A 24,680-nucleotide genomic window follows, 5' to 3' on the forward strand; every position below is an offset into this window, starting at 1 on the left:
CATTGAATCTTGCTGTATTTGTTTTTGTGCAGGGGTCTGTTCGGGCATGCAGCTGGCAGTGGGAGAGTTCGCGCACAACATTCTTAGACTGGGAAGGTGAGGCGAAGACCAGGTGAAGGAAAAGTTATAAAGTAAACCTTTTGTTCTACTTTTTAAAAATTCATTAGTGGGGGGAAAACACTGAGAAGCTGTTGGGAAACAGAGTTGATCTCACTTTCGCTTGTTGTTTACAGATGCCAAATCCACTGAACTTAACCCAGAAACCAAACACCCTGTGGTATGCTGTCTTCTTTTTCACACTGTGCTCATATTACATTATGTCAGCAGGGAAGGCTTGGCGTTCTATTTGATCTTGACAGGTGAATGACATGCCAGAGCACAGCCCGGGATAAATGGGAGGGAGTGTGAGATTTGGAAAGAGGGCAACCATTTCAAATCCAACTGTGTAGCTAAGTTTAGTTTATTTAAGGATCCCCATTAGTTGTACCACAGCAGAGTTATTCATGTGGTCTACACTACAAGCATTACAGAAAAATTCTGATATTACAGACATTAAAAAAACACCACAGAAAAGCCTACAACGCACAAATACAAGTCAAAAGTATAAATCAATAAGCATATTTTCAAAGAATGTTAAAACGAATAATAACAGTCTACACTACGTGAAATCAACACAAATTGAATTCAATATTATTTCATAATTGCATTATAGATTTTTAAGATTGTTTTTAAACCTTTCATGATCACCAATCAATGTAATTTCAGAATCCAACATGTTCATTCATAGTGATTTATTGTTGTTGGAGGAAAACTATAAAGTGATGAAGAATTTGTTGAAGAGAGACAGACACAGACTTCAGTTAAACACTAAAACATGTCTCTAAAGGTTTTAGTATCACTATGAACAACAATTTATTTATAAAACATACTATTTAAACATGGAAACATATTTTAGAGTTTTATATCCTTTCCAGGCATTGTTCAGAAACTGTTTATATTGTACAAAACAAGAACCACTTCTCCAAACTGCTTTGGCTCACTGAAATCTTCTGTCATTAAAGGTAAATTCAGAGCTCAAGTACCACTTTGAAAAAAAAGGACTTCATTTTTTAAGAAGAAAGAGTGGAGGTCATTGAGGAGATGACACTAAATAAAGGTCTTTTTTTCCTGCTGTTATGAAATATGAGTAATGGAAAAATCTTACAGATGCATGGTTTAGCCATATGCATGTGGTGAAATTAATCATGTTGTAATCATTTCCTTAATACTCTCCCTGATGTTTCAGGTAATTGTTATTTTCTTGGAATTTCATTCAGATTTTACATTTTGCCCCATGAAACTCTCTGCTCCATCTAGGTCTTGCATAGGCCATAGGAAAACCCCAGAGCTACCTGTCTTGTGGCCTCTGCTTTTTTAAATGGTAAAAAAATTATTGTGGACCTCAGATCAATAACTAAGTAAAATTGACTTTTGCTGTTTAGCTAAAGCAGTTTTAGAAGGCACACATCACAATTTTTACAACTTTTCCTTTTAAGTTCTACTTTGGGCTTATTGCTTACAACAGTCATTTTCACTACCACAAACAGTAAAATAAAATTGAAAGAAAGAACACAGGCAGTGGTCCATAAAACAACGATCACCCAAGAAGAAGGTAATGATAGCAAAGTCTTGATTATAGTTCATACGGATCAAATCTATGAGGCATTTTCTTCCTGTGAGGAAGTAAGAGAAATGTTTTAAAGGACAGAAGCTTGGAAGCCCACTGATGTGGACCCAAAGATTTAAAAGGGCTGTTTAACCTCCCTTTAATTCATCAGAGTGAGGGGCAAAACAGCAGCATTCAGACAGATGTTGTAATTTATGCTCTGGTTCTGACATGTGTCGATCTGACGTGAAGAACCAACCTGTTTTTCAACTGTCACCAAAATACTCTATTAGGAGGAGCCAACACACACTCCATAATGGAACTGTGGCTATGGGTTACATTAGCACGGGAACCATATATGTTGGTATCAGCTATGAACTTAGCGCTAATTTCAGCCACTATGAATTCCATCAGTCTTGGCGCAAATGAATACATACAGCTAACTGTCCTACACATAATCAGTTGTGTTTTATTTCTAAGGGTAAAACTGTAGTAAAATGATGTAGATGCCAAGTCCAGGTCCAGGAAAGGTCCTCCTATGAAACATTGCTATCCCTTCTGAAAGCAATACGTTTTGCCATGATTTGTTTGGTAAAATATTCTGAAAGTCATCCTTTACTGCTATATGCGCAATTTCACAGGAAGAGCTCAGAAATAAACACTGTTTAAATGCTAATATTCTTTGAAGCCAGTTTTGAGTTTAGCGCTACATGCCACATTTTGTTATCACAGAAATTTCAATGGCTCCATACCCCTGAAACATCAGAATCACCTTCAGCGCGATAGGTCAGACCTCTCACTGTAAGTGTGTGGGACTGGTATCACCTGATGTACGACACATGGTGGATGTGATTGGATCTGAGGAGAGCATAGTTCGAGTCACTTAATCAAAATAGGTATGAATCAAAAGAAGATAAGCTAATGGAGATTTTGGCTCAATGAGCATAAGACCTTTTTTTTTGTAAATGGTGACATTCTAAATGAAAACTTTACATACTTCTGGCTGCTATATGGACGACCGCCATCTGCTGGGTTATGATTTATAGGATTTTTGCTTGATGAGTTCAAGGAGAATTATTATATTTTTACTAATTTTCTACTGTTCTTTCCCAGCTTACTATAGTTTACATGCTTCTTTCCTGCTCTATGTGCTTTTCAGCATTTTCAGCAGGAGTTCAGCAGATCTGATCTTGATGTATTTTCCCTCTTTGGGATCAATAAACATTTTCCTAATGAATTATTTCAAAATGTAATTTCTGGAATGATGTAACTGGGTGTGGTTGGGATCTCCTCTATTTAGTTTATCAAGCTTGTTTGAGGCTATAGTGACAAAGAAAGGAGAAATAACTTCATTACCCGGATTTAGCCATACTTTTATTCAAAGCCAGTAAGAAATAAGAAGTTTCTTAGGAAGCTTTAATAAATTTGGTTCGAATAGGACAAAAAACTTAGTATCTTTATGTTATAAACCAGGGATGGAATTCAGCGAGTAAATAATTTATTTCAAGATGTTAATTTTCACTATTACATTTATCTGCTGGTACTGAAAACATAGCTTTTGTATAATTTATCCCTGAGTTATAAACATGTCTGTACATTTGCATTTATTTTGTCCTCCTCCGCATATGAACTTCTAAAGTTGATCTGAAGTTTAAAGATGACCTCAACAACTTTTAATTATAATCCCAATAACTTGAAATTGTGCCTGCTTTTATCATTTGCAAGTTACAATATGATTATATCATGGTTACAGATAAGAATTTAATGCAAATTTTATAAAATATAAGCCTAATTGACCTTTGGATAAACTAATAACCAGGATGGATGTAGCTATACATTTAGAGCTTAATTGCTTAATAAATGGATAGGCATAGAACTGAATTAAAAGAGCAGAGAGTGTTGAAGCTAATGTCTATTAACACTGCAATATTTTATCACTGTAGACACCATGAAATGATCAGTGACAAGTACAACTGCTATTTTTCTTATTCCACAATTTTTCTCTTTTATTTCTGGGAAACTTACTGCAACTGCAACATTTGCAAAACTCTGGAAGTGGATGTTGATGAGCTGCTGAGTTTGATTTTTCGGTTTTGGACAACCACAACCCAGAAAAATCAGGATTTTTTTTTTTCTAAACAGATGCAGCTGAAGAACATTTCAATTTATTTTGATCTTAAATCATTTTTAGGGGCAGAAATAGTGGATGGAGAACAGGTTATTCAATTCAGGCAGGGGAACAGGCAGTGCAGCAAACATAATCACTTATGGGATAATGGAGGAATCCAGCAAAGAGCAATAAAAGATCCAGGAGTTTAAAAACAGGGGAGAGTAAGTGTAGGGAAGAGGCGGGTGGTTGATTACTAACAGGTTTTAGCTGGAAAAGGAGGTAAACAGGTAGACTGTGGGGAAAGGGCTGATTACCTCTTTGAACTGAACTGAGGCACAAAGAAACTACAAACCAAGGGGAAAACAACATCACTGATCTAAAAATCTGAATCCAGTGAAGATCAAAACACAAGGAAAAATACTGAAACTGATTTTCAAAGGCATTAATCTATATATGCAAAACATTTCAATCAATCACAAATACAGGAATAGAACAGAATTTGCAAAACCTGAATATAACAAAAAGGAAAAAACAAAAAAGAGATGCTCCAAACAAAAACAAAAAATGAAACCAAACAGAAAGATCATAACAACCTTCTGTGTTATGATCAAAGAATACAGCAAAGATAAGGCGTGTAAAACCAAAGTCAGTGCTTTTGTGTGTAAATTATAAACCCAGAGCTACAATGAATAATAGGTCTGGCTGTATTTAGATAAAGTTATATTCTTGTGACACAAGTTGTATATGTGTTTTGCCCTTTTCAGCCAACATTAGTTACTTTAATCAACATCTCAGAAATGAACTGTTTCCAAGGGCAATGTCAATCAATGCAGTTAAGCTAAAACTTCCATTTAATCTCAGAATAACTGCTTTAGTATTTTTTTTTTGTTGGTGGTGATAACATAAACTCACATAATCTTCTATGATAACCTTTAAATATATGTGCAATAAACTATGTTTAGTAATGCTGTCATCTTTCCCACCATGGTGTCCATTATTACTTTATTTTTGAAACATTGTTAGTCCCCCAAAATGGTTGTAGAGGTAAGCATATTAACAAAGAACAAAAGTTAGAATAAAAATATGTGCTTTTTATAGGAGCGTCCAGAGTTTTAGAAAAGTAAAAACAATAAAAGCTGTAAGGGACCAGACTTAAACAAGGGCAAAATGTGTTCAAAAATTTGAAAAAAATTTGAAATATTAATTCCAAAAAATAGTTAACAATACATAAAGTTTCAATGAAAAAATAAGTCAAAGGACAAATAATAAAATTGGGCCCAATATAGCTGAGGTCAGCTGAACACAAACAAAACGGACTTGCAAACAAAGAACAAAGGGTTGCTTAAATCTTTACCACATGAGGGAGGCACAACACAACAAAGGAACAAAAAATACAAAATTAGCTATAGTAATATATGAAACAAATAAAGGAAAACCAACCTTAGCTTAGCACAAATAATAAGTGACTTTTATAGTGATAAAATAAATAACTAAAGTCAACTTTAAACCAAATCCCCCCCTAAGTCGTTTAGAAAAAAGAAATGGTATGCTCCAGGCTTCCTCCTCCAGCTGGTCTGGATTTGCAGCACTCCAAACAAAAGAACAAGTGTGAGTAAACCATTCTGACAAATATTAACCAAATATTTGTTACTCATTAGAAAATGTATGTCTAAATAAAATGACTGACTTAAACATACTGTAAGCTACAACTAATAATGTGAATTAAGAAAAATAAAGAAATACTAACACTGTGGTGGTGGTAGGAGCATCCACCACAAAGGAAAAGGAGCTTGATTTTTTTTCTCAGATTATTTGTCTCATACCATACAGTCAAGACATAGTGACAGTTTCAACAAATATGTAAAAATTTTTTTTTTTTTTTTTTTTTCCCATAAAAGTTGCATGCAGCAGCTTTAAGTTCCATAAAAATGCTTGGTGGTAGCACTCCATGAACAGTCAGATTCTTTAGAGTGAGCTCTTGTGGTGTAATGTCCTTGACAATATTCAACATTTCTGAAAACCTGAATTTTGGATTTTTGCTGACTCTTCTAAATTTACAATTAAATTAATTGTAAAAGATCACTAATGAAGTGTCCTTATAAATGTGAGCTGAGCCTCTTTATGCCTTTTGCAGCATCAAGTTTATCCTCAGCTTTTCTCATGGGAATTAAAGCCCCATTGTTATCAACTTCCCTTTTTTTGGTAGCAATGTACACTCCAAATGCAAGATCATAAAAATGAGTAAAACAGCTGCAAACTGTGTGGGCAAAGACAATCCAATGCTCATCCTCACTTTTATGTATCTTCATGACATACATATGTGTTTTTATCAACAGGAAACTGTAGTTTTCCTTTACATGGTGTTTCGCACTACCTCAGAGAGTCCTCCCACATATATCCCTCCCTTTCCAAAACGGCCCTCCCTGTGTCCTTGCACTTCGCCCCTCCCTTTGTCAAGTATCAACAGGCAAACTTTAAAAGTCCACACCCCTGCGCAACTACTCTTATGCACATGCTAGTAGCATTTACCTTCAGCAGCTTAGATGAGAACTGTAGTGTTCCTTGGCTTATCTCTGAGGGGGATTTTCCTGCATTCTTGCTTTGATGAGCCATCATGAAAAGGAGACTTTCTGGCTATAAAATGCTTTGTATTTTGGGATGGAAATTATCTTAGACTGCACCATTATTTGGAAGATTAATAAGGAGTGGCTGTTTGGGTGTTTCTCAACACTTGGAGTGTCAGAGGTAAGGAGTCAGCCTACTTGAAGATGATGTGGGAGTGATCATCTCTTGCACACACCACTTCTGCTATTCTAGTTTCAACATTGACATCTCTGTTTACCATACTCCTCTTTAACCTTTCATAAACCTTATTGTATTTTATTTGTGCACTTCAAACCTTTCCTACCTACTCTATATGTCTTAGTTGATCATTTCTTACCACCAGGAACAATGGACCTAACTTTGTGGCAGTACCAGTTCAGGATCATAATGCTGGGAGACTCCACTGTGGGTAAATCATCCCTCCTGAAGCGATACACCGAGGACTTGTTCCTGGAGTCCATCAACCAAACTGTGGGTGTAGATTTTTACGTTCACTTCCTGGAGGTGGAGCCGGGGGTCCGGGTCAAGCTGCAGTTCTGGGACACCGCTGGGCAGGAGAGGTTCAGGTAAGAATCATGTGATACGTAATTTAACATGTGCAAAGGTTCAGTCAATAGTTCCTCTACGCTGTTAGTTGTATGCTTATACCCACCAGCCACTTTGGTAGGTACATTGTGCCATTGGCAGGTTGGAGACCATTTTGTTCTAAACCACGGTTATTCTTTCTGGCATTTTTTTACAACAAGGTGACAGAAACATTCCTCCAAGATTTGAGATGATATTGTCTTGATAGCATCACACAGTTCCTGCAGCTTTATCACCTGCACATTCATGATGTTAATCTACTGTTTCATCACCTTCCAAAGATCCTTTGTTAGGCTGAAATCTGGAGTTTATGGGGGCCTTTAGAGTACAGTAAACTCATTGTAAAGTTCAATAAACCAGCCTAAGATGAGCTTTGTGACATGGTGCATTATTCTGCTGGAAGTAGCCACCAGAAAATAGGTCAACTGTGGTCAACAGGGTCAACAATAATATTCAGTTAGGCTGTGGTATTTAAACAATGTCTATTAGTACCTTCACAAAGGTACTCACAGTACATTTGTAAATATATCCACCACAGCATGACAGCACCACCTTCAGTGCGAACTGCTGATACAAAGCAGGTTGGATGAACGCTTACATGTTGTTTACACCAAAACCTGACCCTACCAGCTGAATGTCACAGCTGAGCCTCATCGGACAAGATATTCTCCCTAGAGTCTCTACCTTTGTAACGAGTGGTAATTTGAGCTATTGCTGCCCTTCTAACCTTTGAAATCCAGACTGCCCATTCTCATCTGACCTCTGAAATTGTCAAGGTATTTTTTTTGTACACACAACATCCGGTCAGTAGACATTTTTCTCTTTTTTCAAGCCATTTACGACAAACTTGCAAGACAGTTATGTGTGAAAACCCGAATAGACCAGCAGTTTTTGAAATACTTGTTTAGCAAAAGAATCAAGCCAAGATGTTATATCTAGATACCTAAATTAATCAAGTTTCTGCATTGGGATTTGCTGATGGTAAGCAACAAACAGCTGTAGATATTAAACTTGTACAAAACTTCTGTAACCATCAGGCCTGATGGCATGACCCTGCAGTTGTTTTCATTAGACGGTTACCTTGAAAACACTATTCTCATTATGAACAGCATACAACATCAGGAGTGTATGCAAATACAGTGCCCAAACAAACTACTCCAGCCACTCCACTTGCCTCTAGGCTGTTCATCTGTGTTTGCTTTCAGCCATCACCATCTCAGTGTTCAATGTGTACAGAAATGCAGTCAGTGCAATTCTTTCACAGGGCACCGTTCTCTTCGCTCAGCATATTTAATGCAAGAAGTAGAAGTAGCCCGTTTCATTCTGTCTCTAAATTCATTATTTATGTTGTCCAGATGAATGAACTGTGACAAATTGCTCACTGTGCCTGTTTGTATTTACCTCAGCTCTGCCGTCCCACCAGTCAGCTAAAAAGAGATGGAAAAAAAAGTAAGGTTGCTTTTAATCAGATGTGTGTTTAATGAAGTAATAAAGTTGCATCAGTGGAAGGATGTCTTACTAAGCCTGTTCTAAAAAACAGTCGGTGACTCATGAGGGATCTACATACCTGTTGGTGGTTAAACACAGCAACTATCAGTTTCCAACAAAGAGAGTGATTCTTTTTCCATCCGCTTATCTGAAAGAATTTAACTCGTACAACACAGTTCAGTGGAGAAGGAAATAAGCGAAGGATAATCTGAACTTTGGACTTTGTACTGAAATATTTAAAAGGTTTTTCATATGCTAAAAATCCAGTGGGCATCTCTCACTTACTATCTTTATTCTCCCCCCTCTCTCACTTCTCAGATCAGTGACCCGTTCTTATTATCGGAACTCAGTCGGAGGCCTGCTGGTGTTTGACATCACCAGCCGGTCATCCTTTGACCATATAAAGGAGTGGCACGCTGAGGTGTGCCAGCGAGTGCAGCCACAGAAGGTTCTGTTTGTCCTGGTAGGTCAGAAGATTGACCGGGACACTCACCAGGAGAGAGCAGTGAGCCGGGAAGAGGCCCAGAAACTGGCCGGACAGCTGGGGATGCCCTACGTTGAGGCGTCAGCAAAGACAGGACAAAACGTGAGGGAGTCATTCGAGCTCCTCACTCGACGGGTCTACCAGGGTCTGTTGAGCGGGGAAATAGAACTGCAGGAGGGCTGGGATGGTGTCAAGTGTATTGCCCCACAGGCACTGCAGTTACAAAGAAACAGTGTGTCTAAAGCCAGCTCCCCAACCAAGAACAAAAACAAGTGCTGTGGGTAAATACTGGACTGACTTATAACTCATGCTCTGGTAGGACTGAAACAGCCTGCTGGCAAGTTGGATTTATGGTGGCGATGTAATGTATGACCACCCTAAAAGACACTCAAAATATATATTTTTTCATTTCTATTGTGTGGAGTTTTGTAAAATTACGATTTAATATTGACTCTAAACACAGTGAAATCTACAATGATGGTTTTAGAATTTATTGCTTTAGCTGACATCACCAGCAGTCTGACATTTACGATAAACTGCAAACATTTCTATACCCCTTGGACTATTTAATATTTTGTCAGTGCCATCACAAGATAAAATTTATTTCATGTCTATGAACAGCAAATTTTCCCTCAAATTCTAAGATTGATTTAAAGACTTTGACTAGGCCTATTCTAACCCATTAATATGCTTTGATCTGTTTATAATTCCAATGCGTCTCTGGATGCGTTTGTGCCATTATTGCTCATCTTCATTGGAAACCTGCATCCCACTCTCAGTTTTTTTTGCAGATTTTTTCTTTCAGGATTGTTCTTGTTTAGCCCCAACTACTCTGGACAGGTTCCCTGTAAGCCACTGAAGAAGAGCCTCCATAGTATTATGTTAAAACTATTTTAGGTGTCACAGTGGAGATGGTGTGCAGTGTTCATTTGGCTTGTAAGTGATAAAGCTCTGTTTTGATCTCATTTGACCACAGCAGCTTTGTGTCTGCGTCTATATTTCTAGAGCTGATTTGCTAAGAAGGTTTCTTATGCCATTTTCTTCTGGGCACTTTTTAATGAAGGCCAGATTGGTGAATAGCATGAATTGACAGATTCCCACAGCTGTTACTATGAGCTTCCTGCCTGGTTCTTTCATTAATGCTCTCATTGTCTGACTTGTCATGTTTTGGTAGGTGCAGTGGAGTCTAACTGATGTTGAATAAAACAGTATTCCTTTGTTTCCACGATGCTGTTTGCTCACTAATATTCTCTACCAAACATCTATGTCAATTACAAGACAGCTGGTTTCTTACTGACATTTAATAACACACACTAGTTACCCTACTTATTAATTTGAAAACTGAAGTCCTCTGCTTTCTCCTGCTTTTATTCAGAGGTATCAGATTGGGGGTGAATGCAGTCCACATCCCACCTTTAAGATTTATGTTTGTAAAAACAGATGTCACTGTCCATCCATTTGTAACAAAACAAGAAGTAAAAACACTTGCAGGGTCTGAATACTTCTGTACTTGAATTTAACATCCTCTCAAGTATAAGGTTAGCAGTTTCACTTATTTGTCAGACTTTAAAGAAATTATATTACAAAGGACATCACTGTCGAGCATGTTATATTTTAGTATTAAACCTATCTTAAGGTTTGCTCTTGCAAATGATGCCATTTCTTAAGAGTTTTGTACTTTCGGACAGTTTTTTCTTCCTTCGCTGACATATGCTTGGCCCACAGCCTATTCTATTAATGGACTGATGATGTCATTAGTTCACCTCAGTTCAGTAGCAAAAGGGTATAAAGGTCTTACAGTTTGCTTTTTGCATAAGTAGTCTAAAAGATGTTAAAAAGCGGACTCTTTCGTGGCCACATTCAATCTAAAACGTGGGCATTTTCTCTCCTATTGACTTTTTGTCATCTGGACTTGTAGCTGACACTGGATAAGTGGTTCCTCACTCTGAGAGTACCCACAAGAAATATCTCAGAGGTAAGAAAGTGTGGTTTTAGTGTTTTAAAGGGAAACTATCACTCTTGTAAAAACAGCCAATAAATGATTCTTTGGTGCACAAACACTGATGGTGTGACTAATAAGGGGGTTGAAAAGTTGCGGAAGCTGCTGCACTACATACATTCTTTTTCTTTGGGAGCTATTTAAGTATTTCCTGTTGTTTGCTGTAGGAAGTGGTAAAGGTACCAAATGTCCTTATTTAGATTAAAAACACCACCTTCTCATCTTAAGCCTAAGTGGGTGAAACAAAATTGACTGATTCCCAGGTGATGCTGTTAAAATTAAATAAAATCTCTTGGGTGCCTCTGGATATTGCTCTAACAATTTTTCTCTACTCAATCAATTTTTCTCTACTCAACCACCCCATTGTACACCCCATTGTGTACAATGGGGTGTACACAATGTACACCCCATTGTGTACATTGTTTATGTACACAATGGGGTGACTTCTTATTTTGTTAAGATGAATTGCAAGGTGTTAACAGCTGTTTCTATTTATTATATGTATACCCATAAGAAATCTTTATTATGGCTCCACTATTGTGGCTGTAGATTAAGATGCTGTGAATTACTCTATGCTCCATACAGCCAGAAGAGAAAACACTAGACTTTAAACTATAGTAACTTCATGAAGTAAAATTTTATTGATTTTATATAACTGTGACTCTAACACCTTTGTTACGTCTTCATATCAGATACAAATTCATTGCTACACAGTGCCATATTATTTTTATAATATAAAAATATCTCAGTAGAGATCATATCTCTACTGAAATGCTCACTTCTAAATGGTAGCAGAAACCCAACTAAATTATTTTAATTATTTTGTAAATTAAAATACATATAAATAGGAATTCTGCTTAAATACACTAATTCCCTCCGTATGGAGAGTTTCGCTCATGCACTAGTTTAACATGTAATTCACACTTAAAATCATTTTGCTTTTTACCAGCATCCTTTTATTTAGACACTGAAAATTCAATAACTGTCAGAAAATGGAAAGGGGAATACAAAGTACAGTGAGTAAATAGAGGAACTCTTCCATGCTTAACATGTACCTTGGCAAAATATTACAAATCATTTTTAGAAGGCTGAAGAGTCAGTAACACTCACAAAAACATGCTCAACAGTATCAAAAGCAAAACCAAAGACAGCAATATTAAAAAAAAAAAATCCATACTTTTTTTTTTTTTTTTACTGGCAAAGATTTTAAGTTGGAGTTCTGCCAGTCTTAGCTTAGTGGTAATGAAACAGAACAAAATATGAATACCAATTTTCATATGATGATTTTTGCAAGATAGTCAAATGTAAGGGAGACAATATTACAATTTATATTCAGAAGGAAAAAAAACACCCCTCACCATCACCACTTTTATTTCATTAACCAGAAAAAAAATAATACACAAAGTTAGTACAACATATTAGCTTTCTTGTGCTACTTTTTGGTTGTCTTGCGAATCAGTGCCATTCTCTGGAACAACAAAGATAAATTCATTAGCCTCAAAACACAAATATGCTGAAGTAGATAAATAACTATTCTGATTTTCCCAAATAAACAAAATCCTGTTATTGTTTACCTGTTTGTGAGCCTCTGTGGTACAAGCTTTCTTGAATGGTCTGATTTCATCTGATCCATAACCTGGGATCCACATGTTCCACTGACGCTCTAGAGAAAAACAATATAAAAAGCAATCAGCACCCAGGTCTTTAAACACATACATTAATTTTCATATGAATATCTAAGCGCAGCAGAATCCTTTGACTGAGACAGAAATCTATACTGGAAATGCATTTCTAAAAATATATATATATTTTTTTTCCAGTGATTTCTCGTTAAATATGTATTTAAATATCAATACCCTTAAATTATTTGGCAAATGACATGGCTTTGAAGTTTTTTGTTCAAAAATCTGAGAACAAATTCTCTCAATTTTTAAAATATGAAGGGTTGCAATTCTGCCAAAAAGCCATCAGAAACTTACCTAGATGTAACTGAACATCTTTAACCTCCAGCGTATTGGATTTGCGATGACGTGCCAGCTGACACGCTGCTGTGACTACGCTTTCTATGAAATCATCTGCAATTTGAAGCAGCATCTGAAAAGAATCCCACATAAAAAAAACTCTTAAAACAGTTCAAATAATGGGCTTAATAACTTTAGTAAACAACAGAAAATGACATATTTTCAAAGTTTCTCTTCACAGAAGTTCTGTATAAATGTTGTGAGTTTGCTTATTTGCAGTAGGCAGGTGTATTATATCACAAAACAGTTGCCAGCTTTTATGTATTGGCATCAGTTGTATCAGTTTGCTTCATCAGGATAATTTCCAGACAACTACACAATAGGGTGTCATGTTTGATGCTGTTGCTTAATCCAAATCCAAAGATTTATTCCACTCTTGGTAGATTTAGAAGCAGACAGGTGATGAAATACACTGATATGGAAAACAGCATCACCAAATTTAAACCTTTGTAGCATTGTCACAGAGGTTGGTCCTCATGGAAAACAGTGACAAATTTAAAGTGTTGACGGTTAATATACAATGTCTTTATTTGCTGTATCCCAAATATAAACATTTTTAAATCAATAATGAAAGAAATCTCTTAAAACAAGGACTCTGTTTGAGTACCAAGTATGTCGGTAGTCAGAGAATTTCTTCAATTTCCTGAAAATTAATGGGAATGTGAAATTTGTTTAAAGGTTGGGGAAACTATTTGTGCCAATAACACAACAGAACATCACATCAAAACCCCAAAGTACACCTTAAAGGCAGCATTGAATTTCTGACAGACCTCCTCAACATCTTCATCCAGTTGTTCATTTGGATCAATTTCTCTCACTAGGTCTTGCAGCTTCTTCTTACTGAGGACCTGGAAGAAAAAAGTAGCATTCACAGTACTTACAACATTACATAGATATTTTTTTCTAGATTAGCAAAATGATGATTCACTTGCTGTTCTGTTTAGAAACACACAAAACCTGTCTTCAAAGTGGTCATTATTCCTTTGCATATTTTTTTTTTCACATTCCAGCAAAAACACTTTATGTCCATGTAAAAAATAATGTCTGCATTTTCATTTACTTCTTATTAAATACTTTGGCAAACTATGAAAAGCCTTCTTATTAGCAGAAACAAACAAAATAACAAAAATATAATAAATACAGGAAAACAAAAAGCACTAACCTGAGATCCTTCTGGACTACTCCTGCCTGCGGGACCTGAGGTCAGACCCTTCACTATTATTGGGGTGCTGTTAGCCATGCTGGTGGCCACGGGCAAGGACTTTGGGAGTCCTGAATGACCGTCTAATACCACAGATGTGATGGATTAGCTTGTATAGACACTGCCACCTATAATCTGCATCACAGAAAGAAATGATTATATAAATAAAACAAGTCAGGTTTAAGTTAGATTGCAGCAAACAGTTGTTTACGAAGAGTATTGGTTGAATAAAAGTATTTGTTCGGGTTTTATAGTAATAATAATGATAGCAGTAATATATAAACGACTTTAATGACTTGTTCTAAAATGTTAAAGAATTCTACTTGATATGCTTTGTCAACAACCATACATCCAATTACCTCTACTTTTTTGATCTACTTAAAGCTAATCGTAGCTTAGCCGTGAAACAACGCTTTCGGGGAAAAAAATCCAAACAGAGACGCTTAACCCAAACTCAATAAATGATGTAACGCAAAAAGATAACAACTGACAGCCTAATAATTTCAGTGCAACGACAAAGAACGCAAGATGCCGTTAATAGCCAATCTGTTTGTGCTAAAAACAAAAGCCTGTGTCAATTTTGACGTTAGCTTCATTGGCTAATATTAGCTGCTAATGTAGCGGTAGGGACATTATGTACTTTATTCTTTTAATGAGTTAATATATACAACCTTACCAGGTTAAATGAAGATTACCTGCCCATGTTTCATTGTCGTATAACGTACAAATTCGTTAGAAAGAAAAATAAACTCTTAGTTTTAATCCAGACATCCAAAAACAAATCACCGAGCTCTCACGGTACTTCCGCTAAGCTTCTGTCTGTTTCCTGTGTCATTTAGTCGCCTTTGCGCTGCCTCCTGCTGGACATTTTCTGGAAATACATCAACATTCTAAACTTCACCCTCAGAAGAGCGCTTCTAAATTTGTTGGCGGAAGTCATCGTTCTTTCTCTTTCACATAATGAGCAAAACACATTACACATCTAAACAGGAAAATCATGGCAATATTATAAAAGGGGAGGCAATAAATGGCTGATCCCACCTTAAAGTGTTTAGTTGTGATATAATTTGTAGAACATGTTTATTATTAATAATTTTGTAGAAGTTGTTGCCATTGTTATTATTGTTTTTTTATTTATTATATGATCTACTGTCTCCATGCTTACTAACGCATTTAATAATTATTGATCTTAAAAACTAGTCTCTTAAATGACGCAGTTTGCTTGTGCGACCAAGACAAAACATTTATTTCAACTTCTGCTTTGAGCAAAAGGTCAAAATAAATGTAGCGTAAAATGCTGGCTTGTTTGGTGTTACATATCACGCCTAAAAACCACCAAAGCATGTGAGGGTTGGTTTCAATTTCAGGTGAAGATACAGAAAAACACCTAAACCTGGTAGGCGCGGTTCCGTTTAGATACAACTGACGCACTGAGAATAAATGAAGATTATTGGAGCAGCGACAGCTGCAGGTACTGCTCACATAACAATTCACGGATAAACGCACATCAGCTTAATATGAACCCCGAGAAATATTAAGCTGTGTCTCGGCTGAATAGGTAAAACTTTACCTATTCAGCCCGATTTATTTTCGCTTTTAAAACGAAAATAATGAATACGGGCTTATAAAACTTCAAACTGTTTTGAACGCACTTCCTGAAAAGAAGAGGAAAGCCACGCCTATCCTGAGATCTACTAATACAAAGCAAACTTTCATTTCTGTTTAGTAGCTGCGCAGGACGTCAACATTTGTTTCTCAAACTCTAGAAAGCTTTTTCTTACAGCCATGAAAGCCCTTCTACTTGTTGCATTGGTGGTCGTGATTCATGGCACTAATGGTAAATATGTTTATTATGTTTCAATGTTTTACAGTTGTTGTAAAAGAGCGTGGTGTGTTCTTTTTTTACTCAAGATTTTGAGTTCATTACTCAAAAAGCCCATATTTTATAGTCTATTTAGCTTTAGAAAGACCTCGATTTGTTGTTGTCTAAGTAATTCTTTCTCTCGAGGAAACACTTTGTTTTCTCACCTGGCTCTCTCAGAAAAAGACAGGAACTTGCTCCTAGAAATATTGAGGCCGAATATTTTAATGTTTTATGCGCACTGAAGGTCATGTTTAGTTCATAACAGCGGGAGATTTTGCGGAATGTTGCCAAGCCATTAGAGCCTAAGGTGGTAGAAAACTGGTCAAACTGGTTTCAGATCATAGCATCAACAGATGCATGTTTCAGGAGTGTGCTACAGATCTCAACAATGCATTGCAGATTGGTAATATGTACAGTCACAAGGTGGTTGGATCCCCATTGTGTCAACAATGCTTTTATTCATCCAAACTGTAATCATTAACCTGTATATCTGTTATGTCCATATGCAGCAACTTTGATCATCAAAGGCCCAACTGAGCCGATTCTGGAGGGCGAGTCAGTCACACTGGAATGCCTGTACACAGACTCTGACCTCAATGTCAGCCAGGTTCACTTTGAGTACCTTCCTCCGGTGAGTTGTGGTTGTTATGTGAGAGGGTGGAAATAATATGTCCTTAGGGTGTTTGCCAAAGGCTGAAGAAAAAAAACTGGACCTCGCAGATATGCAATTGTGCTGTAACAGGCAATATCTGTAACTGTTGCTTAAACTGTTCAAACATGTAGTAACTCATATAGAGTCGGACTAATGTTGCAATTGCTCAGGGACTCCTACAAGGAAAAATCCTGAGGACTTAAATATTAAATAAATGATATAGCAATGCTAATTTAACCATTTATGTCACTTGTGTTTGCGCTTTAAATGATACTTAATGCACACTAACTAAATGGATCAACTCTCCATTCTTTGCTGTGGCTTTGTCCTTTCCTCCTTGGCTTTCTCAAGTCAATGATAATGTTGTGTTGTTTATATACAAGGAAGTCAGCTTTTTTTTTATTTAGATTTCCCAGTTGGAAATACATCAAGAACATTACCTGAGGTCTGAATTGTGTCTGGGGAAGTTAGATTTTTCAGAGGAGCCTTAACTTTAGTGTTCAGAAAGTCTTTGATATATATGTGTATATATATATAGCACACAGTGAAATCTACAGGTATAAACTGTTTATAAATATTTAAGATGGTTTGCATTCAGTTAAACCAAGGACACATATAGTTTGGTAAAATACTCACATCAGATGCATGTTTTTTTGTATTTAAGCATGTAATGGGTAGAAGCACACTTTTATTGATTTGTATTGATAATAGTAACTCTAACCAAAACAATGATCAATTTCCACTATTTTACAACTTGCAACCTGAACGTCCTCTACTGTGGTGATTTTCTAACATCCAAGCTTTGCCTTCCAAGACAAATTAAAATGAAGAATAATTTAGACGGGAGTGAATCCCACATTCAAATTCAGTTTAAAGCCTTGGCTCTTTGAGATGTTACTCGAGAATTGTTTTGCTTTCCAGACCACTTTTGTACAATGTTTCACCATCGAAAAGTTCACTGAACTCAGCTCAGTCACATGATGTGATACTTCATACAGTCTAATTTGTATAGGTCCAGGTATTCCCCTTTGTTTGAGGAATTTCCCAGCTGGAGTAAAGTTCAAGCCATTCACTTTCATTTTACAGTAAAGTGTCATATTCATATTACTTTTAGATTACAACCAAATTACTGTCAAATATAGATTGATATGTAAAATCTAACAAAATACAGTGATGCAGATATTGCACTGTGTGCACTAAGAAAACTTTACAGTTTAATTTTAAAACAGTTACATTACATGTTATTGTCTCTTGAACACAGCACATTTTTCACTTGATATATTATAGAGAATTTTTGAATGTTGCCTCTGTAAACCGAGGCAACTTTCTGCTTTGAAAGCAGATTGTCAAACAGGCTTGAAAATATGCTTTCTGCTCTGTTTTATTTTGACTGTTCTCTGATCTGGTATGCAGATAGGTTTCTTTAATTAATTTATCACTGAGGCATTGTGGTATAAAGGTTATCTTATTTAATTCAAAAAGGCAACATTGTTACATATTTTACAACTGGTATTACTGGGTGGATCCAGATTTTGATCATTGTGCAACTGCACTCTGTGTGCTTCAACATTGTGCTTCCATATAGTCAGAAGAATGTAACTTCCGTGATTTTTGAAATTAGTATTTTATTAATCAAATGCCTTTGCATAGAAATGTAATATATCACCTGAATTTGGCTGATACATTTTTGCTGAGATTTTAAGTGAATCATAGTGCACTGAAGTCCATTAACAGATGAAAAGAGTGCCTTGTAATAAAAGTACTCAAAACCTTTAGGATTTTTCACATTCTCTCACACTGAATCAACAGTCTACAATGCATTTCATTCAGCTTCCATTTGAGAAGCAAACACTAAGTAGCTATAGCATTATAAGGGAGAGGACAGACTATGATTTTGCCTCTGCAAAAAGTGACATATTTTTTAACCAGCTTTGCACATATGACGGCTGAAAAGTTTCTTCAGTCCTTTTACAAAATGACTAGAACTCAGCCAGATTTGGTGGAGAGGTGAGCATCTGTGAACATCAGTATTCAAGTGTTTCCAAGGATTATTGTTTGAAGACAACCAATAATCTGTTTGTCAAAGCAATTTACAAATCAAATAGTTTGATTTTTTGGGTCTCAACTAACCAGAGCACACTCTATCACATGTTTGTTGTGTCTTCTTCGTAGTTTGTGGCAAAGGTACAAATGGTGCTTCTTGATTCTAACCCTTTGATTCTAACATAACAAATGTCCCCTAACCCTAACCCCTGTTAACGCTTCTGCGCTAACAGGGAGTTAACAGGGGGTTAACTCCACCCTGTTAACTCCCCCCCTGTTATGTTACTGGGACATAACAAATGTCCCACTAACAGATTCTCCTTTGAGTTTCTGATGTTTGCAGCTCCTCCATAGCTCCTTTGGCTGTTTCTCTGGTTAATACTCTGGCTGTCAGTCAGCCTGTCAGCTTCGGTGAAATATAATGTTTGAAGAGGTTTATAGTTCTGCCATACTCTTTCACTTTTCTTTTTAAATGAACAGTGATATGTTCAAAGTTCTATGTTTTATGACCTAACATTGGTATCTCTACTATCTCAACCTGTTGTTATTTGTGTTCACAGTGCTTCATCACCCAAGTAAAATGTGCTGATACATGTTTGTGGTTGCTAGTGCTAAGATCATTTATAAGACACTGTAAATACTGTAGTATCTGAATTTACACCTATTATTTATAGCTGTTTGATTTTCAGGCAGTTTGATTATGTTGTGATATTCTGAAAGATAAATCGTTATTGTCTCTTTCGTTTTTGTTTTTTCTCTTCTCAGTACCAGTACTCAAGGAGCTTGTGGCGTAAAGTTTGGGGGTCCAGCATGGGCAGGTGGTTTTGCGGAGGGGATTATTTTTACGGCGAGGAGGAGGAAAAAAGCGGACTTCTTCAGATTCCCTACCCGACAAGGTTCTCTGGGGTGCCCTTCCGTTGTGTGTCAGACAATGAAAACACAACTGCTCCAGACAATGCGTCTGAGCCTCTGACCTTCAAAGTCCAATGTGAGTTTCTTGGTTGCAGTGGGAGGGTTTGACTTATTGATGCTGTCCTCTTAAACTGTGCACATCAATGATATTTACAGTCAGATTTAGCTGTTGGTGTTATTAATGTTTTACAGAAGTGAGATAAAGATCAAATTATTATGTGACGCAAATTAACTAGAAGTTTCGCTCTTCAAAAAGGAAATGTGACAAATTGCGAGTTTCATTTCTAACAAAGAAGAACACATAACATTCCAACACAGAAGTTGTTGACTATATGACTAAACAGAAGGTGCCTGAAACATATGCCCTCGTGTTTGCAAGCACCAGGAGGTAAACACAATGGATTCCTCTCAGTGAACATGTATTTTGGAGGCTGCAGCACTCATAAAACAGCACATGCTAAAGATCCAATGCAAATGCTGTTACCCAAGAAAGGTTGAGCTATTTTCATTTTGTGCTTTAGGCAAACATGAAGGCACTGCACTGGTTAGGCTCCAGTTTAAAACTACAACACCAATGTGGGAGACTTGCATTAAGTATCTTTTGTGTAGCTGGCCACGATTTGTCCTCTGTCTTCTCAGTGGCTATCATATCGACCCTGATGCTGTTTGATCGGCTCCACAGCCTCATGGGAGGAATCAATAGGAGGAAAAGATTAGAATGAGCTATAGGATGGAAGGAGGCAGAGAGCTGGATGGACGTGGGCCATCTATTGAAATGGAAGAGAAAATGAGCCATTATTCACAACACTGCCTCTCTAAAGACTTCGATAAGATGAAGCCTATCATCGTTACTATTGATCACTCGTAACAGTCAGCATCTATTGGAGGCGTTGGAGGCCACATGCTCTCAACTCTTCTTGAAACATCTGAGATTGTTCCAGATACTAATCCGGACAACATATGTTTAGTCACCTCCCAAATAGTCAGACAGGTTACCTCAGCATGCGTTGAATTAGTTGCTTCATTAATGCCTAATCATGCTGTCTCATCTGCACTGTGTCTCCAGATATGAGAGAACTGTCGGTGTCCATGGAAGGCTACACCAGCTACCTGGGCGTCCCGCAGGACCTGAAGGTGCGGCTCGGGGATGACGTAGAGCTAAAGTGCTCGGCGAGCTCGTCAGAGGAGCCAAGCTACTACTGGCAGAAAGAGGTGAGAAAACCTCGGGTATGCACACAGTGCTGGTGTCCTCATTATACTTTTGGAAACTTGTCAGTCTCTCTTCCTCCTCCCATCTCTGGATGTGACCTCTTTATATTTTCTTTTTACCCTCTTCTCTTTCCAGCCTCACCAGGTCTCTGCCACCCTCTTGGCTTTGTGCAAGCCTTCTATTAATTGTCTCTCCTCCTCCAGCACATCTCTGTTTCTCTCCCTGACTTTCTCAAGTTTCTTTAGTCTCCCCTTGCTTGCCGTCTCTCTCTCTCTCTCTCTCTCTCTCTTTCTATCCTCTAAACGAAAGGAGTTCTGTGTTTAAGTGACTGGTTGGCTTAGCCTCACCTCTCGCTGGGAATTGCAAGCTTGCCCACTTACAGAGGATTAATAGTTTAATGAGGTCTAGACAAGAACCAGTCAACCTGAAAACAATTATGTGGATAGATTTCTAATTATTTTTGCAGTGTTTGGTTAACTGGCATTGAATAATTCAGCTAGGCTCTTCACTGAGCTAAGAAAGTGTTGCTGAAAGGAAATTAAGATGTCTCGCTTTAAAATGCCAGAGTGACAATTGGCATGTAGAACAAGATGAATCTCTCTGACTAATCACATTTTTGAAGAACACGGGTAGGCAGGTGATACACCTAGTACATGTGGTGGGTTTTAAAGGTACAGGTGCCTAAAAATAAGTTAGAAATTTTGCATTTTGGGGTCTGATGTCTCTTATTTTCATCTTCAAGATGTTCCACAGATTCTCTAGAGGGCTTCGGTCAGGGCCAGTCAAAGCATAGTGATGCCACAGACATTAAAACAACTATTGGTACTTTTTGACAACGTGGACAGGTGTTAAGTCTTAGCTACTCCTTATCCATTGGCAATGATATCTTTGTTTCAGGGCTGACTTGCACAAGAAATATGACATTTCATAATGGTTGCTCTGACTCTAGCTGCAGTCCCCTCCTTGTGACTATTTCTTTCTCAATCCTCTGAATTATGTGGTTATGCTAATTGATTGTGAACCTCTTTTACCAAAGTTCACATTTAACCTTTGCAAAAAAGCTCTGTCAGCTTCATTAGCAACAACCATTTGGGGCTTATTCTCCTTGTTGAGAGTATTGATGGCTGCATGAGGGGGAAAAAAATGTTTTCATTGGTCTTCTGTGACCAATAAGTAGGATTTAAAGTTTTCATTAGTTGAAAACCAGGGACATTAAAATTCACACCAATAATTGCTTGAAATACATCTATCCCTCTTTGTGTCATGAACCTATATAAATGTTTGAATCTTTGGTTGTTTTGTAGTTTGATTTGATTCTAGTTTCATTATTATTTTGAATCGTTTCTCTCTCTCTCTCTCTCTCACTCTCTCTCTCTCTCTCTCCATTTTGGTCCTGTATCAACCATCACCGCAACATGTCAATAATATTAGTTTATTTATTTTTTTTATTGAATTGCTGTAATATATTACCTAATAGAATAGATACTTAATTGTGAAAATTTGGAACCTGCCATTTACATCAACTTATGAACACCAAAACAGAAAAGATCTGTCAAAACACTCTTAACCAAAAAAACATATAATATAGAATCAAAAACGACATCCCTTGTAGTTCATGGCTTTCTGCATGTTATTTAATTATATGCCAGGATAATCAGTTTCTCAAAAAAAAAAAAATCTTTTGGCACAAAGGACTTTTTTATGTTATTCCTGCATCTTCACTGTCAAAAACTGCACTACCTTAGCAAAAATGTCTCCAAATCCTGTTTATATTTATAAGGGCAGATATGTTTGCTCACTTTCCTTATTTTTGTTTTCATTCTCAATACATTGACTTGGGTTAATGCTTCCTAAAGGGTCATCACTAATCCAGGTTTTAAATGGGTTTACAAGTCCAAATCCAATTCAGTGGACTTGTCACAGCGCTAATTCTGTTTGTCCTCTACATGATCTTATATAGGGCTTTAAGGTTTTTGTCATTATCTGCCAACAATGCTCTGCTGTCACTTTTAGTGAGGAGTAATAATCTTAGAAAAGACAGGCTGGTTTTGTATATATGAGCTTTCAGAAAAGTCACATTCAGAGAAATAAAATGGAGTCATAGAAGTGTCTCTATTCACACGTGATTAGAGGTAATTTTTCTGTAAACGTGCATAAAAACCCCTCTGTGTCTGTGACAAGAGTGGATGTTGGGCAGAAAGCGTCCCAGTTTGACAGGCAGGCGGTGTGAGTGCTTTGGCCCCCAGAAATGACAGCAGGACAGAGGCAGGAACGACATACTGCTTTTGGGCGCCAGTGGATTTGCATACAAAATGCTGCTTTGGCCAGACCTGGCCTTTATGGGAAATCCTCTTAATTCAGATCCATTCAAACTGAAATGGACTTTCTTGGCAGGAACTGTAGCTCCCAAGAGCCAAGTCATTTGCATGGTGTAATGTTTTTTCTTTGTTGTTTCTTTTTTTTTAACCCACTCTTCCCCATTCATTGTTCTTCCAATCCTCGTGTTTGGCCTATTATTTGTTCCCCCTATGTTAGGCTCTACCTCATAATAGTGCTGCTATATCTGTGTCGACAATTCTTGCCGCTCCCCTGCCATCTCATTATGTGTTGTGTTAACAGTGAGCTCTTGCAGCATCATTCTTCGTGGATGATGCTGTTATCTGGGTTATTGACTTGTGTCGATGTAAGTTTGCTCATTGGGATTACTGCTCAGGTAAATAAAGTTCATTTAAGACTTTTGGGACAGCTCCCTGAAAAACTCACACCAGCAGAACTTTTTTGTATCTCTGTCTCCATCAGAGTTTCAATATTTCTTTTCGTCTTGCTCTAATTTACTATGTCCCACTGCTCATCCCTCTGCAGAACACCAAAAATAACTACTCTGTTCTCCATTACCACCTGTTTTCCCTCAGATTTTCCTCACTGTTTGTGTTTGACATCCCCGAGTTTCCTCTTTATTTTTCTCCTTTGTCAGGGAGCATCAATTGCTCTTAATTTGTATTCTTGCAGGGCTGAAAACAACCTGACCAATAAAACACTCCCTTTCTTAAAACCTATTTTCTTTCCCTTTCTTGCAGGGTAATGACTGGATCCTGCCTTCCTCTACACTCACACTGAAGAAGGTGAGCGAAATGGATGAAGGACAGTACACCTGCATGGCTACACATCCTTCTGTGAAGTCCCTCACCAAGAAGCGCACCATCAGCATCACCCTGCTGCCTGGTAAGTTGGGCGATCGTTCCTCGTCGTCATCCTAGCCAAGTCCTACAAGTTTTTTCACCTCTTCCTCTTTCTGAAGAAAGACTGGGCTTTTCTTCACAACTGCATGGGGAATTCATTTCTCAAAAGAAATCTGTGCTAATCTATTGGTTCTTCTATCAGCCACTTAAATGTCACTGTAAAGGTCAGCTCATGCGGATGTTCTTGCATCATGAGACAGGTACAAAAAAGTTTTCTGTTTCATGTCCATACATTTATGGGAACCAAGGGAAAGTTAGGCTTTCATATCGAGGCAGAAGAAAAAGGATGTGATGCTCCTCAGAACTTCCAGAGGTAAAGATGTTTACCAAAACTCCCTACGTAGAATGGGTGAGAAATAAAACCGCATGTAAAATGTCATATGAGATGATCACATATGACAGAATATACCCTACATTTAATAAATGCTCTAACAAACTGCATCACATCAAAAGTGTGAAAATTTTAAGATTTAAAGAAAGCAGTTATTATCTATGACCTTTCAGTGTTTTTTTTTTTCCCTTTTGACTTAATTATTAGGTCAAATTCATTAAATGTTCACATCAGTTGATTTTGTTCTGCAATTTACAGGTGCATAGTAATAGATTCAAATATAAACATGAAG

General features: G+C 37.2%; 3 protein-coding genes across 7 annotated transcripts in view; 2 read left to right on the forward strand and 1 right to left on the reverse strand.

The window, feature by feature from the left end:
• Positions 1 to 5,317: 5,317 nt before the first annotated feature.
• Positions 5,318 to 10,144, forward strand: rab42b (RAB42, member RAS oncogene family). 4 transcript variants are annotated; one of them, XM_007557271.2, is made up of 3 exons: positions 5,318 to 5,363; positions 6,703 to 6,925; positions 8,751 to 10,144. In XM_007557271.2, exons 2-3 carry the CDS (start codon positions 6,708 to 6,710, stop codon positions 9,199 to 9,201), a joined length of 669 nt encoding a protein of 222 aa, XP_007557333.1. In that variant the 5' UTR covers positions 5,318 to 5,363; positions 6,703 to 6,707; the 3' UTR covers positions 9,202 to 10,144. The 4 variants fall into 4 exon arrangements, with proteins under 4 accessions (XP_007557333.1, XP_007557334.1, XP_016529404.1 ...); XM_007557272.2 differs by having other exon boundaries at positions 5,327 to 5,363; positions 6,682 to 6,925; XM_016673918.1 differs by lacking the exon at positions 5,318 to 5,363 and adding an exon at positions 5,896 to 6,500 and having other exon boundaries at positions 6,682 to 6,925.
• Positions 10,145 to 11,848: 1,704 nt separating this feature from the next.
• taf12 (TAF12 RNA polymerase II, TATA box binding protein (TBP)-associated factor) lies at positions 11,849 to 14,973 on the reverse strand. Of its 2 annotated transcripts, none has more exons than XM_007557274.2 (6): positions 14,833 to 14,973; positions 14,099 to 14,272; positions 13,707 to 13,784; positions 12,895 to 13,009; positions 12,490 to 12,578; positions 11,849 to 12,383 (listed from the first exon to the last, which is right to left on the reverse strand). In XM_007557274.2, exons 2-6 carry the CDS (start codon positions 14,174 to 14,176, stop codon positions 12,348 to 12,350), a joined length of 396 nt encoding a protein of 131 aa, XP_007557336.1. In that variant the 5' UTR covers positions 14,177 to 14,272; positions 14,833 to 14,973; the 3' UTR covers positions 11,849 to 12,347. The 2 variants fall into 2 exon arrangements, with proteins under 2 accessions (XP_007557336.1, XP_007557335.1); XM_007557273.2 differs by having other exon boundaries at positions 14,814 to 14,973.
• A 435-nt stretch (positions 14,974 to 15,408) lies between these two features.
• LOC103141579 (uncharacterized) overlaps positions 15,409 to 24,680 on the forward strand; it is a 15,188-nt gene continuing 5,916 nt past the window's right edge. The window contains exons 1-6 of the mRNA XM_007557275.2: positions 15,409 to 15,608; positions 15,864 to 15,974; positions 16,511 to 16,632; positions 19,462 to 19,684; positions 20,675 to 20,820; positions 23,896 to 24,040. Coding sequence (XP_007557337.2) covers positions 15,578 to 15,608; positions 15,864 to 15,974; positions 16,511 to 16,632; positions 19,462 to 19,684; positions 20,675 to 20,820; positions 23,896 to 24,040 — 778 coding nt within the window. The 5' untranslated portion in view covers positions 15,409 to 15,577. The remainder of the gene's footprint in view (positions 15,609 to 15,863; positions 15,975 to 16,510; positions 16,633 to 19,461; positions 19,685 to 20,674; positions 20,821 to 23,895; positions 24,041 to 24,680) is intronic.

The sequence above is a fragment of the Poecilia formosa genome, unplaced genomic scaffold, assembly GCF_000485575.1.
Source record: "Poecilia formosa unplaced genomic scaffold, Poecilia_formosa-5.1.2 Scaffold86, whole genome shotgun sequence".
NCBI lineage: Eukaryota > Metazoa > Chordata > Actinopteri > Cyprinodontiformes > Poeciliidae > Poecilia > Poecilia formosa.

Bases quoted from the DNA above. Each gene is read 5' to 3' on its own strand.
- rab42b (XM_007557271.2), top strand. From the start codon at position 6,708: ATGGACCTAACTTTGTGGCAGTACCAGTTCAGGATCATAATGCTGGGA. The intron at 6,926-8,750 runs GTAAGAATCATG...CTCACTTCTCAG, and splicing joins GCTGGGCAGGAGAGGTTCAG to ATCAGTGACCCGTTCTTATT.
- taf12 (XM_007557274.2), bottom strand. From the start codon at position 14,176: ATGGCTAACAGCACCCCAATAATAGTGAAGGGTCTGACCTCAGGTCCC. The intron at 13,785-14,098 runs GTTAGTGCTTTT...TTTTTCTTCCAG, and splicing joins GTAGTCCAGAAGGATCTCAG to GTCCTCAGTAAGAAGAAGCT. The intron at 13,010-13,706 runs GTCTGTCAGAAA...GATTCTTTTCAG, and splicing joins TGGATGAAGATGTTGAGGAG to ATGCTGCTTCAAATTGCAGA.